Here is a 16,114-nt window from a genome sequence, read left to right on the forward strand (position 1 = left end):
GTAATGTCTTATGTTTGCCTTGTGAATGTTACTCTTCGCCCATGGACCTTCATTTCCTCATTTGTAATCTGAAGTAGTTTCATTAGTGGACCACTCTGCAGGTTCTTCTCTCACTTAACAACATTGGAGCCCTTAGAATGAGAAATTGGCCCTGTCCTCCCCAACTCTGAACTTTCATGATTTCCACTGCCATTTTACACAATAACTGGTATACTCACAAGAACCAGGATGGGATTTAAGAAAGATTCTGGGATTGCTCTTATACACCACATGCCTCCTCTTCCCTAGGGAGGACTTTTTACTCAAAGAACTCATTTTTCTGTACTGAGAGAAATGTGTGTGGATGAGGAGGAGCCAGGTGAACTGGAGGAGGCTGGCAAAAATCCCTAGGGAACCTGAGAGGAGAGGATGCTGGGACTCAGCTGAAGGATGACCAGAGATGCTCTGAGGGCTAGGAGAAACCCTGTTTCCTGTCTCTCAGATGCTCCTGGGGCCGCTGGCCTCTCTCAGGGTGACCACCATGGTGGCAAAGTGATGAAAGAAAGTTTCTGGAGGTATAGTTGCCCCTCTGCTCTGAGAGAGCATCATGAATCCAAATCATAGATGTAGCATAGATTCTCCCAAGATGGAGAGAGGAAATAGAAATTGTTACAGGTTGGCCTTAAGAATGTTATAATGGACACTGGTTTTCTTTAAAAACAAAAATGAAAACTCATGTCTCGTTATTTACAGGGAAGCATGTTTGAACTGACAGCAAATCCAAGATGAAACATTATCTTATTCTTCCAATTACTTCTTATTTAAGAGTAAACATTTTTGAAAATGTAAGCATCATAGTTAAATTTATAGATATCAGGATAAAATAAGTGAAAAAACTACACATTAAATTTAAAATGCCAGTGGAGTTCCCGTCATGGCACAGTGGAAAGGAATCTGACTAGGGACCATGAGGTTGCGGGTTCAGTCCCTGCCTCACTCAGTGGGTTAAGGATCTGGCGTTGCTGTGAGCTGTGGTGTAGTTTGGCTCGGATCCCGCTTTGTTGTGGCTGTGGTGTAGGCCGGAGGCTACAGCTCTGATTTGACCCCTAGCCTGGGAACCTCCATATGCTGCAGGTGCGGCCCTAGAAAGACAAAAATAAATAAATAAATAAATAAATAAATTTAAAATGCTGGTAATAGAGAGTCATTGCAAGACTAGTAAATCACAGTTGTCCAGTGAGAAATAATATATAATCTGCGTATTTTGCCAAATACTTGAGTATTTTATCATTTGATCCTCACTGCAGCCTTATGATTTAGATCCTATTATTATACATATTTATTGAAAAGGAGTCTGAGACTCAGGAAAATTAAGTGTCCTGCCTCAAGCCACACAGTTAGTAAGCATGAGTATGAGGATTTGAAACCACATTTCAAAAATTATTTTCTTTTCCTAATGCTTCCCTGAAACGTGTGTTACTGCTTTTACATAGGCATACATATCCCTTGGAGAATGCATGGTCATTTTTGATTCTGTCTTTGTCATATTGTGACACTGCCAGATTTACACGTAGGGCAGAGGGTAGCAATATGCATATGTCCACTTGGATACAGACACTAACAGTGACACAGATGTGCACTTTGCTTAGGAGTTGGCCACTGGAGACAGCTACATTGGACTTGTCTCAGTTGTACCCACAACATTTTAATTTATGGTGACTGAACGATGACAGGGAGAGGCTAATGTCTTTGAGAGGAGGGGGCACGCCATGCCAAGCATGGACGCATGGGGAAGTACCAGTTTAGTCAGGAGGCAGAAAGGAGTGAGGGGGCAGACTTGGACCAGAGCTTTTATTGGCGTTTGCATGGGAAAGGCTAAGCAAGCTAGGTTAAACAGTTTAGGATTAACTAGTTTAAATAGTTCCAGTGAGCTTTGGGGGAATAGGGACAGTCCCTAGTTGTCTGGTACCTGGCCCTGGGTTGATTTAGGGCAAGTGAGAGAGTTAGTGTGTGAAAGTTAGATAAAGGAGATGGCTTCAGAGTAAGGGGTCTGGACCATTGGGGAGAAATAAAAGAATTGACCCTGTAATTAATGGATACCAAATAGACAGTAACAGAATTAAGAAAACAGGACAGGACTGTAGATTCCTAGCATAATAGCAGTTTTTTGATATGGGGCTCCTGCTTTTCTCTGCAGTATATCCTGAGTTTCGCCATGATTCTGTTCTCTACTGCCATGCAACAAACCATCCCCAAACTGTGTGGCTTTATTAAAGTAACTGCCATTTATTTGCTCATGATTCTTTTGACTCGGAGTTCATATAGTTTTGGAATCCATGGTGGTTTTTTGGCTCTCTTTGTAGTCAGCTAAATTCATTCACTCAGCTGCATTCAGGTGATGGCTTAGCTGGGCTGGAATGTCCAGGGGGGAGCTTCATTCTCATTTGTTTGCTGCCTTACTGCTCTTCCTCATGACTTCTTTTTCTCCATGTGGCTGGCTTGAACTTTCTCCTACTGTGATGGTCTCAGGGCAGTTGGACTTCTTTTATGGTGGGAGGCTCCCAGTAGGGAGCATTGTTAAGTGGCAAAGGCAGACTCTTCAGATCTTTAAGGACTTGCCTCATAAGCTGTAATTTAATTCTATCACAATTTATTTGTCACATCAGGTCACAAGGCCAGCCCAATTAAATAGGCAAAAGAAATTTTGATAGGCTAAGTGGCAAAGAATTAATGGTTATCTTCAATTTACCACACCCATTCTGCCTCATGAAAAATTTAGTGTAAATCAAAGTAACCAGCCAAGTTGAGAGGTCTCTTATACATTTAAAACAAACAAACAGACATTGTGCCACGCCACACTCTTAATATTTATAACAAAAAATTTATTATGTCAGATACTATCTAAAATGTTTGCAAATGCCAGAAACAAACCAATTGTATAAGCTCTTGTATATTCAAGGTGACTAATTATATTAAAATAACTAGGAACGAGAAACATGAGAACAAAAGCCTAATGCAATATACTGAGGGCAGTAGATTCTACATTGCAGCAATACAAAAATATACATGAAGAATTCAAATTAGTTATTATTACTTCATAGAAATCATAATCCAGTTACAAAAATCTAATTTTCCAGTTCTATATCTTGGGGACTGCGAGTATATTTGGTGCCATCCTTCTCCTGCATCATCTAAGAAACTGCACGAAGTTGAGTCTTTAGTTCTGAGGCAGGAGTGTATTTGAAAAATTCAGGTAGAGTCTCTGTGCATCTTAACTCTGTGTCTCCTGGTACATAAGGGGATGTGACATATATTTGTTAACAGAACTATGTGTATTAGGATTCTGTAAACACTACACACACACACACACACACACACACACACACACACACACACACACACACGATGGAAGGGGAAGGCTACAAGCCAAATTTTGGATTTTCAACAATCCTGTCAAGTGAGATTTTGTAGGGAGAAGGGAAAGGTATTGGGAATGTTTCCTTTTTGTTTTAACATGTCAGTATTATTTAATTTCTTTTAACATAATATATTTATTCAGTACTTAAAAGCATGTAAGAATGTTTCAGGGCACTTTGGTAAGCTGAAGATGAAGATAGGAGGAAGAAAGCTGTACCTTCTTATTCCTCTCCTTAGGCTAGAGGTTTCCATAGTCCTCTGATGTGGTTACTGTAAAACATAGCTCCAGATACACAAGGTTAAGGAGGGCAAGGAGTCTCTGGGCAGAGGCCCAGATCTCACTGGCAGCCATTTGACCCTCTCATCCCCTTTCAAGCTGTTTTGTGCTCCTGGCTGCATATTCAAGTGTCAGGATGGTTTACCCAATCTGTACACATTCCTCTGGAGGTTGAAAAATCTAGCGATGCTTTCATGTTTGTTTCAAGGGAATGTTATAGTCTGGCTACTTGGTGTATAAAAGGGTAGAGTTTGGAGCTTGTAAGATGGTAGAAATGATAGGCACCAGGGATCACTCTCTTGGCCTTGGGTCCACGCTCATACCAAAGAGTGGGGTTCAAAACACCCTCAGGATGTTCTGGGCAAGAGCTGTTCTGATAAAGTTTCTGAGTCTGAGATAAAGTCACATGGTGTACTTATCTCTGCCACCAGCATCTTCACACAGGTGTAAAGGAACATTAAAGGGTCACTTGAAAGGAGAAAGAGAACTAAGGAAGGCAACAGGCAGTCTTAAGCAGGGTGAGGGGGCGAGGAAGGTATGCCTTGACCTCCCAGGTACTGGGAAGCTGGTTAACATGAACATTACCATTCTATATAATTTATCTAGTAATACTGCTCACCTCTTCCCACCTGCTTCCCTAGTGAGTCACTGATGAACTGCTTGTCCCTTTTCCTTCCCTCCAAGTTGGGAAGCATCTCACAAAAATCAGTGCTCAGCTCTGAGGCCAATTCTGGCCTAAGCATTTATTATTTTCTAGGAACTCAGAGGTAATACTAGTCGTTGCTGTCTTGGTTTCCCTCTGACTCCCTCTATAATGGGATTGTAGGAAGAGGACTAGGGCAGCATGGGCCTGGTCATCTCTGGGTCCCCATCAGACTTTCCCGATTCACAGAAATCCAGTGCATAATAATTTTCAGTGGAAGTGCCTGGGCATCACAGTCAGAGAAGCTGGTACCGTACCACAACATATTGCTCTCTTGAGTTTAGGTGAGTCTTAACTCCTGGGTCTCAGGCTCACAGAGTACCATCCCCATGCATGGTCCTTGTGCAAGGGTCAATGAGGCAACCCATGTCAATTGGCCAGATCCAGTGCCTACCACAGAATATGTGCTCCTGGGAGTAGAACCCTGGGCATCTCTTCCTGTATTAGTGTCTAGACATGGAAAGTGGAAATGACACTCATTGCTGCCCCAGGCAGATCCACCTTCCACCCTGAGCTGTGAAGGAACCGGGTGGCCAGAAACCTGCTTCTGACATTTCCTGTCCCTTCATCCAAGCCACTGACTGTTTAAGGTGCACCTAGTAAACAATTTCAGATGCTGAAGATTAAAGAATGAATGAGAAAGGGTCCCTGCTTAGTATCAAGTGGCTTCTCATCCAGTGAGGGACTCACATCCCAGGAGAGTCCCAGGGCTCTTATTCCGCCTACCTGTTCTCTACCCTGCCCATCCTCTCAGCAGTGTGATCCTCCTCTCCCTGCTTGGACCTTGGGCCTTGTTTCTCTCCTGTTTCTCAGCTTTTCACTTTCAGGGATACCCATTCAATTCTATTATAAAAGGACTGAATAGGGTTTAAAAATTTTTATTTTGCCATTTTTACTACATCAGTCATAATTTCACAATGAAAATATTCACGATCAGAGATAGAATATATTGGACAATTTGAAGAGTATTTCTGAACACTTTGTGCATCCACCACTTCGAATTTTTATCCTAACATCTGCACCCTGAGATTCCTTTATCCACCAAACCCTTATGAAGCTTCTACTCTGGGCCAGGCACTTTTCTTGCATTAGTGATAGAGCAACCAACAAAGCAAAGCCTCTGTCCACACAGACATTTTAAAGGGGAAGCTGACCTATAAACAAAGTGCTATGTGATATGATGGCTGTTAGTAGGATAAATGCTATGTAGAGAAATGAAGCAAGGCAAACGTTAGAGGTTACTGGCAGAGAGTGGGGTGCTCTGATAGATGAGGTAGTTAGGAAAGTCCGCTTTGAAAATGGAGGAAGAGTCAGGCAGTAAAACCAGGAGAACATTCTGAGGCAAAAAAGAAAGTACAAAGATCCTGAGGCCAGAGCCACTCAGTGTGTGTGAGCCTCAGCAAGAAGGACAGTGTGATGACAGCAGAGCAGGAACTGGGACAAGGCAAAGGGAGTGAGGCAGGGCTTGATAGGCCATTACCGAGACTTTGGTTTTTATTTTGAGCGAAGGGGGAAAAACTATTGGAGGGTTTTGAGCAGGAAAGTAAAGAGATCTAATGTTTGTCCTAAAGGATTCCTATATCTACTCTGGAGTATGTATATAATACACACACACACACACACAACTTGAGGAAGAGAAGAGTGGAAGCTAAGTGATGAGCTGCAACAGTCTGTGTGAGAAAGGAGGGCTGGCCTTAGGGTGGTAGTGCTGTTTAGAGATCCCCAGGTAATTAAACTGCTGATATATTTAAAAAGCAAAGCTAAAAAAATATATTGGCCCCAAGGTCCTCACCCTGACTTATTTGTCAACTATTTGAATAATCACATTCAAAGTAGAAAACAAAACTATTTTAAAAACACATGTGTTCATTGTTAAGCAAAGAACAATAACCAGTAGTAGGACATGAAATAGAGTCAAAGATAGGCAGGACTCATGCAAATGGTGATTGGATACTAACTTTTGCAGAACTTTTTACACTTTGCTATTTAAAAGTAATTTTAAACAAAAGGATAGAGGTACACAATATTATTTTACAACTAAAGAAAAACCTCTTTTTAAGTATTACTTTGTCATGAAAGACAGGACTCCTGAACGTCTTTCATAACTCTTAAAGGATGTGACTCCTGCGGTGCAGCCAGAATTGCTAATAGTTCTCTGAGTGAGGGAGATTTAAACACGCAAAGAAATGTGTTAAAACCACATAAATGGAATCTGGTGGCCACAGACCCACCGAGGAACATTGAGTCGTTTGGGTTGAAGGGTGGTTAATCCTTTAAACTTGAGCAGGTTAACCCTCTCTGGGAGATGGATCTTAGCGTTTGCTCGGCCTTGGCTAAGGCCTGGCCCGCATCTAGGGCTGGATCTCCCCCCACTGCCTTTATCCACGGGCCGGGAGAACTGCGAGCCAGCAGCCCGAGACCCTGCCCGCCTCCTTGCCTGGCCACGCCCTCCCTCTGTCCGCTCCACTCTGGCCACGCCCCTCCTTTCTCCAGTGCCCGCCTCCCTCCAAGCGGGCGGCGCCGGCGTGCCGGCCGTCAGAGCCGCTGTGTGGGTGGAGCTTGCGCAGCTGCCGGGACCCCTGCGCGCACCGCCTCTCGCCCCTGGCCGCCGCGCGCCTCCGCGGACACGCACTTCCTGCAAGGCCTCCTTGCTCACCTTAGCCGATCCGAACCGAGCTGAGCCCATTCTTGCTCTTACAAGCTGTTCGCCATGGTGGACGAGCTGGTACTGCTGCTGCACGCGCTCCTGATGCGGCACCGCGCCTTGAGCATCGAGAACAGCCAGCTCATGGAACAGCTGCGGCTGCTGGTGTGCGAGAGGGCCACCCTACTGCGCCAGGTACGTCCGCCGAGCTGCCCGGTGCCCTTCCCCGAAACGTTTAACGGTGAGAGCTCCCGCCTCCCTGAGTTTATCGTGCAGACGGCGTCTTACATGCTCGTCAACGAGAACCGGTTCTGCAACGACGCCATGAAGGTGGCATTCCTAATCAGCCTGCTCACCGGGGAAGCCGAAGAGTGGGTGGTGCCCTACATTGAGATGGATAGCCCCATCCTAGGTGATTACCGGGCCTTCCTCGATGAGATGAAGCAGTGTTTTGGCTGGGATGACGACGAAGAAGACGACGAAGAAGATGAAGAAGCTGATTACTAGGCCGGGAGACCCTCGGGCCTAGGGGGGTGGGCCCTGCACGCCGCCACCACCCCCCGCCCCGCTTCGCTCCTCCCGGAGCCGCGACACTTCCCTCGCTCCCTATCTGCTTCCCTAGTCTTCCTAGTCTTCGCTCTGGTTCTCTTCCTTATTCACCGCTCCCCCCCCCCCCCCCCCCCCCCCGTAGTGTTTGTCTTTGTTCTGGGAATAGTGCTACAGTTACCTGCTGCTGGGGCTGGGGCCTCTCTGAAGTGCGCTGCCTCCCACTCAGGCCAGTCCCAGGGCCCAACCCTGCTAATTTGAACTGTGTTCTGAGCCCCAACTATAGGGCAGACTGTTACAAACTGGTCAGACTACCCACAGCCCTGCCGATTGTCAGGCCTACATCTGCCCAAAGACCGACGCTGCCACCTAACCAACCTCCATCACATTCCAGCGACAGACAGACCAGGCCTTTGGAGACAAGGACCAACCTAGAAGATGCTTTTAGTTGGCTATACCACCTGGGACATTGATTTGGACTGCTCACGCCCACCCCACCCCCCCACGAGGGGCGAATCTTTGCACCTGGTTCGTTCCCTCCTTTCCTAACTCATAGAGTCTTCTCCTGCCTCACCAGGTTGCTGCAGGGGCCCGTTGTGCCTGGCAGCCAAATTATTGACATTTCTCTTATGCACCAGTTTTGCACAACTGTCATTTTTCTTTTAAAACTGAAGCAGTCCCACAGCTGTGTGCATTTGGACAAAAATACTAAAAACAAAAACCAGACAGACAAAAGCAGGTACTCAGCCCAGCTCCTCAATACTACATAGAAAAAGCATTTGCATTCTTTTCAATAAATATCAAGCACTACGGAAAAAAAAGAGCGTCTTTTAATGGTTAAGTGCTATCATTGGCCTTTGCCACTCTCACCCTGACTCCCATTATTCCTACTGATATCAGAGAGCCTAGTTCAATCCCATTATTCTCTACTGTCATGTCTGGGCAATAGAGGACTGCTACTACAGAGCTTTATAGGGAAACTGGTGCTCCCCTCACCAAGGCACTTTTTAAAGCCCTGGTGAAGTGAGTGTCCTCTGGGGCTTCCAGGATGGGATGAATAAGGGGTAGTTGAGTAGATGGCACACCATCCCAAACTGGGACACTCGAGAGAAAAAGGGGGCACTATTACTAATCGGAATGGGACAATAGGCGTACATCAGGGCACATACCATATTCCTGTCTTCCTGAGCTTTTGGGTTCTTTCTCAGCCCTGCCAGGCAAGTGCTGCCTCTTAACTCTTATTCCTTGCAGGGTGCTGTTTGAGTTCAGGCTTCCATAAACAAGGTAGCACATTGTTTCAATACCGATTTTAGATGCTTGAGCTAATGTTAAATCCTGAGTCCTGGGTAAATGCACCCATAAGTGGAGCCAGATTTTAATGTTTCATCCTCCTTGGGCAGATAACCCTTAAGATCCCCACCCATCTGTGTGCCCCAGATTCCTGCCTGTAGAAATCGACAAGATGCCTGGCTATCTCCCATACTAGATCTTGTAATGCTGTCTGAGCTGTGCTGAGATCTTTTTGTGGGCCTGGAGGGCTGGAGGCCCTAAGGGAGTGGGGTGAGTGCTGAGAATAATCTCTACTTTTGTGAGCCCATAACCCCAGGTTAAGTCTTTGAAATGTTAAATCAGGGAAGCCTGATTAGGGGATTTGTGGGGCCTATCGCTGCCAGCCAGGAACTGTCAGGAGGATTTGAGGGGTTCAGAATTCTGATTCTTACATGTATCTGCCCAGATGTCTTCTGTACCATGCCGGGAACCAGCCCTACTTTAGAACCTCTAATTTAGATAATAAAATTCCTTCTTGTTTAAGACCTTTTGATGCTGAGTGTTTTATTTGTACCAATAAACCTTACATTGTGGGTTCAATGAGATACAGGGAACAGGTCTCTTGCTGTTGAGCTGGGCTTCAGTAGGAAGGTGTTAGGAGTGAACAGGAGCAGAATAAGCTCAGCAGAGAGAATGGAAATGAGAGCATGACAAGAGTTCATTTTTACTCTTTGGGATCTGACATGAAGTCAGATAGAAAACCAGTTTACTTGGTGAACAGACAAAGTCTAGAGCAAGAGTCATCTTTTGGACCTAAGAAAGTTGTTTCTGTAGGGTGGGGACAGGGGTAGATAGGACTTAGCAAAGGAGGTTGAGGCCCAAACAGTAGATGTGGGGAAGTGTTGGGCCAGAGCTGAAAGCAGGTAAGGGACCCAGCAGGGCCAAAAACCATTCAAAATAATCAGTGGTCCAGGTAGACTTAATGGAGTTAGAGATACAGTGGGCAAAGAAAGGCAATGCTTGCCCTCATGGTGATTCCAGGTTGTTGCTTTTATGGTGCCTTTGGTCAGACTTGGGACAGTAGCTAGCGACAGGTAAGGTCCAGAAAAAGAATCTAGACTGATTAGATTTTGGTTAACTCGGGCCGGAAGCTGGAAGTCTGAGTAGATGAGATCTACTCCCCACTACAAGGGAGCACGTGCTCTGTGGGGAAAGAAGGAGGCTCTGGTCAGTGAGGATGCCATGCCAACACAGTACCTGGGTAGCACTCAAGACAGCAAGGCAAAGGAGCTTCTGGAATCTGAGATGCACATGTCCTGGGCTTGTATGCGTGTACATGAGCTGGCTCTGAGTGTATATGTGTGTCTGTGTGTGTGGTAATATCCGTGTGTCATGGAAGAGCAGGTTATGCTGTGAGCTATAGAGAAGGGCAGTGTAAGAATCTGGCCACCTCTGGGGCAGATTCTGCAACAAAAGCACAGATACTGACAAGAACTTTACCACCGAGGGAGGAATTCAAGATGGTGCGATAGTGGCATAAGGCACAGCGAAAGAGAATGGAGGGGTAAATAAGCATACCTGCAGATTAGATCACCACTTAGCAGTTCCCATGCTGGCTCTGCAGAAACAAATCTGACTGGTATCCATGAGAACACAGGTTCAATCCCTGGCATTGCTCAGTGGGTTAAAGATCTGGTGTTGCGGTGAGCTGTGGTGTAAGTCAACGGCTACAGCTCCGATTCAACCCCTAGCCTGGGAACTTTCATCTGCCATGGGCGTGGCCCTAAAAAGACCGAAAAAAAAAAAAAAAAAAGCCCACCACTTAGATGGAAACTATTAAAAGTAGGTGAAAATGTTGAAATAGTATATATGAACTCCAGACTCCTGAATTCCCATCACACTGGGCTTGAAAAGGTCACTGAACTTATGTGCCTAATGAAGTGAAATTAATCATATTGAAGGTCATAATCATTTAATCATGTTAAATCTACCAATGTATGTTTGGATTTTTCTGATCATTTGAATACATAAACAGTGCCATCCATTAATTCGTTGCTGCTGTGTTGTGTAGGGTAGTATATGCTAGAGGTTCATTTTGCACATGGTGTTTGGTTATTTTCTGCTATGACAACATAGTGAAAACCTCAGCAATTGGAAGTAGGCCGAATAGAGGGAGACGTTGAAATTAGTGGAATATTTATTTTTTAACAAATGAACCTAAATTTTTTAAAGTTCTTAAAACAGTTAAAACAAAGTTAATAAAGGAATATTAATTCAAGGTCCTGAGAATGCTTTCTTTGATAGATGTTTAGAGTGGGGTAAATATATATTACTTGCTTTGAGATATGAATTTTGCTAAAGTAGCATTAAAAGTGCCTGGTAGTTTGTGTTACTGAGTAGTTCGAGTATTCACTAGTCTTATGTCTACTTAGTTCTAAAGGTAGAGACAATGAACTATGGCCTGTTCCATGTGCTTCCACAGTGCTTGTAACCTGATTCCTGCATCTAATCATCCTCTTTTAATTTTTTCCCCTCCTGTCTGAAATGCTTCTGTTAGGACTGGTTCCTTTATTTGCAAATATTCTATTGTCCAGAGACTTAAAAAAAAAAAAAGCAGTGAAATTAGCTTCTGATGGGTAAAAGCTTGACTGAAGTAATTATGAACAGTATAGTAAGATTTGTTAATGGAACAGAAACCCTCCCCTGGATAAGTTGGGGCACGGGCGGGGGTTGTTGAGATGCTGCAAAGGAGGTGTCAGGATAACCAGATAGCAACATTTGTGCACCTCTTGGTATCTGAGCAGTGATCAATAACAAATTTTTCTCATGTTTTAACCATAACATCTGCATACCTTCTCCTCCCCCTGCCCTGAATGACAGAGAATTTCATGAGCAGAAGTGCAATAATATAATTCTTCAATTTTAGCCAAAGTCCCTATATACAGTCAGTTTAAATGACCAGTCACTTCAGAGTCAACCAGTCAGCTCAAGATAAAAAAATGTCCCAAGACTGTTTATATTGCCTCAATTAAAATTCTTTCTTTTAAAACAAATAATACCAGTAAAAGGAAGCAAAGGAGATTATATTTCAATGGTAATGTAAGTAATTGGGATATTTCTGATTAATCTATTCTCCAGACACAGATAATTGTACTGCCATACAGGACTTTTAGAAATGCTCATTTGAATGTACACAATTAAATTTTTAACATGTTCACAAGTAGAGAGAATAATATAATGAGTCCCAGTAGATCCATCTCCAGATTCAAAACTTACCAACATTTTTGCTTTATCTATCCCTTTCCTTTCTTCTAATTTTTATGGAATATTTAAAATCTCAGATACCATATTAATTCACTCTTCAATATTTCAGTATGCTTCTCTAACACATAAGGCTTTAAAAACAATCCATAATATCATCATGATATGTACTAAAATAAAAGGAGTCTTTCATGTTTAATACTCAGTCCATATTCAGATCCCTAGTGTCTTAAAATATTTTTTAATTATTTATTTGAATTAGGTTTCAAAAATGCTGACATACTGGTTTATATATCTCTAAAACCTTCTTTTAACCAATAATAATTGTCCTCCATCCTTCTTTTCACCTGCAAATTATTTTTTGAGGAAACCAGGTCACTTGTCCTATGGAATTTCCTATGTTGTATATTTGCTTTATTCTTTTCATATCTTTGCCCAATTTTCTCTTGGGTGTTGATGTTTCTCAATTTTTCAGAAGCTCCTTAATTATTAGGGATCTGTAATATATGTTGTACATATTTATGCCCAGTCTAACACTTGCCTTTTTATTTACTTTATATTTCAGGCTGATGTGAAAATGTTTAATATTTTAGCATTTTCCACTTTCTCCTCCCATTTCTGTACTCTCTAATTTATTTGCTTATATTTTTTCTCTTGGTGTCTATACCTTTAAATAGTGCATATACCTCTAGTATTTTTCAGATACCAGTGGTCTATTTTGACTGTCAGCCATGAAAGATGAGGAAATTAACATATACACTAATGCTCTTTCCCTGTCGACTTTGTAAGTTTCTTCGTTGTCCTTGGTATACGTAACATCTGCATGTTTTTCTCATGACCATATTCCCCACATGTGTTTTAATATATCAGATAAATGAATTAAATAATAACTGTCTCGTCCAATTTTCATTCAGTATCTTTTTGTTAGCAAGTTTCTTTTTCCATTTTTAGTTGTTTTTTCAAAAGGTAAAAAACCTGCAAAATTTCTGTATACCATATGGTCAGAAGTTTTGATGGTGAATTATGGTTTTGTTATGGGTAGAGTTCGTGGGTCACGCTTTATCTTCTTTCGTTACTCCACTATCTTTTGGCATTGAATGCTTTTTTGTAGAAGTCTGAGGCCACCCTAATTTTTTTTATTCGTAATTTATTTGATATTTTTATTGAGTTCCCAGAGAATTTTTTCTTTATATTTGAATAGAATGTCTCTAAGTGTTACTCATTTTTTTGTGGAGCCATTTAATATGTATATTTGAGACCTGATTCCTCTATGCAAAGCTTTTATAATTATTTCTTTAAATACATATAATACATGTTGACTCCCATTTACCTGCCTTCTATTTTAAATTTTCTCAGGCTTCTAAAAATGCTTTCTTCATTTCCATCTTTTTTATTTTTACTTTTACCAATCCTATTCTCTTTGTCCTTTACAATGATTTCAGAAGTCTGTCATTCTTCATGTTGCTTCCAGTTTGGCTTCATTCTGTGATCGTTTTGTTTTTTCCCACATTTTTGGCAAGTGCTTCCAGTTAATACTTTACTTTCTATTGACTCCTGCACATTCCTGAATCACCTATTTATTTGTTCTCTTGTCGTGTAGCTATGGACCCTTTATATTTTCTAAGTTGATGGTGATGGGCTATGTTATGATATGATGGTGATGTAAGTCACACCTATTTATTGGCAGTGTTTTTCTAGGGGGTGTCATTTGCCGTTTTTTCCTGTCCTTCTCTCCTAGGGGGGTGCTTCTAGGAACCTCTCAGTATCTTGTCTCCTTCCTAGTTATGCTGCTGTTCCTCAGTAAGGGGGTTGGGAGTTAGAAGTCAACCTTTTTTTTTTTTTTTTTTTTTTTTTTGTATCTTTCAGTCTAGTCCAACAGCATTTTCCCTGGCTTTTGGTAGCTTGTACATTCAGATCTGACTCCCTACCCTCTTTTTTAAACATTTCAGTAGCACTCTCTTATTTTCATTGTATCTGAATGTACCTGGATGGTTTCAGACATTATTTTAAGAGTCAACATTCTGTACTTTCTGTTCTCACCCCTGCTGCTCAGTAGTTCTGATGTCTTAATCGCCTGAGATAATCTGTATCCCTGGGAGGCACTGAGCTAACTTTTGAGAGGGATCGAATAAGATTCAGCTCTGGTGATGGAAGAACCTGAAAAGTAAATAATGAAATATTAATAATTTAGAATACTTTCTCACTACAGCTGTGTGCGTGTGTGTGTGTGTGTGTGTGTGTGTGTGTGTGTGTGTTTTCAGTTTTAGTCTCAATTTTGGGAAAAACTTTTATCCCTCTGTGGAGCAAGAAGAAAAATCGAATGGTTTTAGTCATCTGTGGACAAGAGGCACCATATATGTAGGAGATCTGATCTGTATGTATATATGGGGAAGGAGAAACAAACTTGTTGTTCATTGGAATAAAACATGAAGAGAGTGAAATCAGTATCTGAAAATGAGACCTTAGAAGGGATAGAAAAGCATATATGGAAAGTTTGGTTTGTTTTGAGTTGAGAACGGATTGTTCCTCGCACAAAATTTGAGTTCAGTGAATGTGTTGGTGATCTGAGAGGCTGATTCCTGTTGTGGCTTTGCCTAAGATTTACTCCATCAACCCTAGACAGCTTACTTGTCTTCTCTGGTTCTAAACTTCCATGCCTATATCATTGGAATAATTACATCTTAGGACTAGTATAAGGAAAAAACTGCCTAATATCTTATGCAGAGTCAATAAATATTAACACTAGGAGTTCCCGTCGTGGCGCAGTGGTTAACGAATCCGACTAGGAACCATGAGATTGCGGGTTCGATCCCTGCCCTTGCTCAGTGGGTTAAGGATCCAGCGTTGTCCTGAGCTGTGGTGTAGGTTGCAGACGCGGCTCGGATCCCGCGTTGCTGTGGCTCTGGCGTAGGCCGGTGGCTACAGCTCCGATTGGACCCCTAGCCTGGGACCCTCCATATGCCGTGGGAGCGGCCCAAAGAAATAGCAAAAAGCCAAAATAAATAAATAAATAAATAAATAAATAAATAAATAAATAAATAAATAAATGTTAACACTATTCTTTTCTTTAAGAGCTACTATTTAGTAAAATAAGAATGTAAGATTGGCTGTTATGGTAGTCTTGTGTGTTTTGGTAACAAGACGCTGATACTGGGGGATTTGGTGTGTCAGGAAAATGTGTTTAACGCTTTAAAGTGTTGGAAGTTAAGAATAGATACTAAGAATTAATTGATGTGAACAGCATTTAACATTTTAAAAATCACTTTCATATTCAGTTTCGCATTTGAGACTCCTGCTAACTTAGCGAAGAGATATTTTTATTTACATTTTATAAATTGGGATATTAAGTCCCTGAGCTGCTCCAGGACTTGTCCATGATAAAAAAAAATCTCAGAATATGGCCCAGAATTCCCACCTCAAGTCCAGTGTTCTTTTTATGGTTTATGCTGCCTTTTGAAAGTAATGTCTTGTTCAGGTTGCCTCTCTCCCGTGGACCTTCATTTCCTTGTTTGTAATCTGCAGTATTTTTCATTAGTGGGCCACTCTGCAGGTTCTTTTCTCATTTAATAACAATGCCGTTAGATGAGCAACTGGCACTGCCCATTCCAACTCTGAACTTCTATAATTTTATCCTCATTTTGCACAAACACTGGAGTACTTCAGGAATCAGTATGAGATTTGAGAAAGATGCTAGGATTACTCATTTTTTAAAAGCAACTCCCCAACATCCCCCAAAAAAGCCCCCTAAATGTCCATCAAAGGAGATAGACTTAAATAAAGTATGACAAATCCCTGTATAAACTACTATGCAGGGGTGAAAATAAGTATTTTCTTTGTATTTTTGAAGGGAAGTTCCAATAGGAATTGGTAAATATAAAAGTAATTCATAAATACATGTAAAGTATAATGACATCTACAGATATTTTAAAACCTATACACACACACACACACAAAAGGGAAAAAAAGAACAGAAGGATAAATACCAAAATTTTAACAATGTTTGCTCTAGAGAGGGCAG

At 42.0% G+C, this 16,114-nt stretch overlaps 1 protein-coding gene across 1 annotated transcript; it reads left to right on the forward strand.

Annotated features, from left to right (window-relative positions):
- On the forward strand, positions 6,873-9,380 carry LDOC1 (LDOC1, regulator of NFKB signaling). The gene has a single exon (XM_005673943.3). It carries the CDS (start codon positions 7,087-7,089, stop codon positions 7,525-7,527), a length of 441 nt encoding a protein of 146 aa, XP_005674000.1. The 5' UTR covers positions 6,873-7,086; the 3' UTR covers positions 7,528-9,380.

Source organism: Sus scrofa, chromosome X, assembly GCF_000003025.6.
Source record: "Sus scrofa isolate TJ Tabasco breed Duroc chromosome X, Sscrofa11.1, whole genome shotgun sequence".
Taxonomy (NCBI): Eukaryota; Metazoa; Chordata; class Mammalia; order Artiodactyla; family Suidae; genus Sus; species Sus scrofa.

Coding starts and splice junctions, on each gene's coding strand:
- LDOC1 (XM_005673943.3), top strand. CDS start 7,087: ATGGTGGACGAGCTGGTACTGCTGCTGCACGCGCTCCTGATGCGGCAC.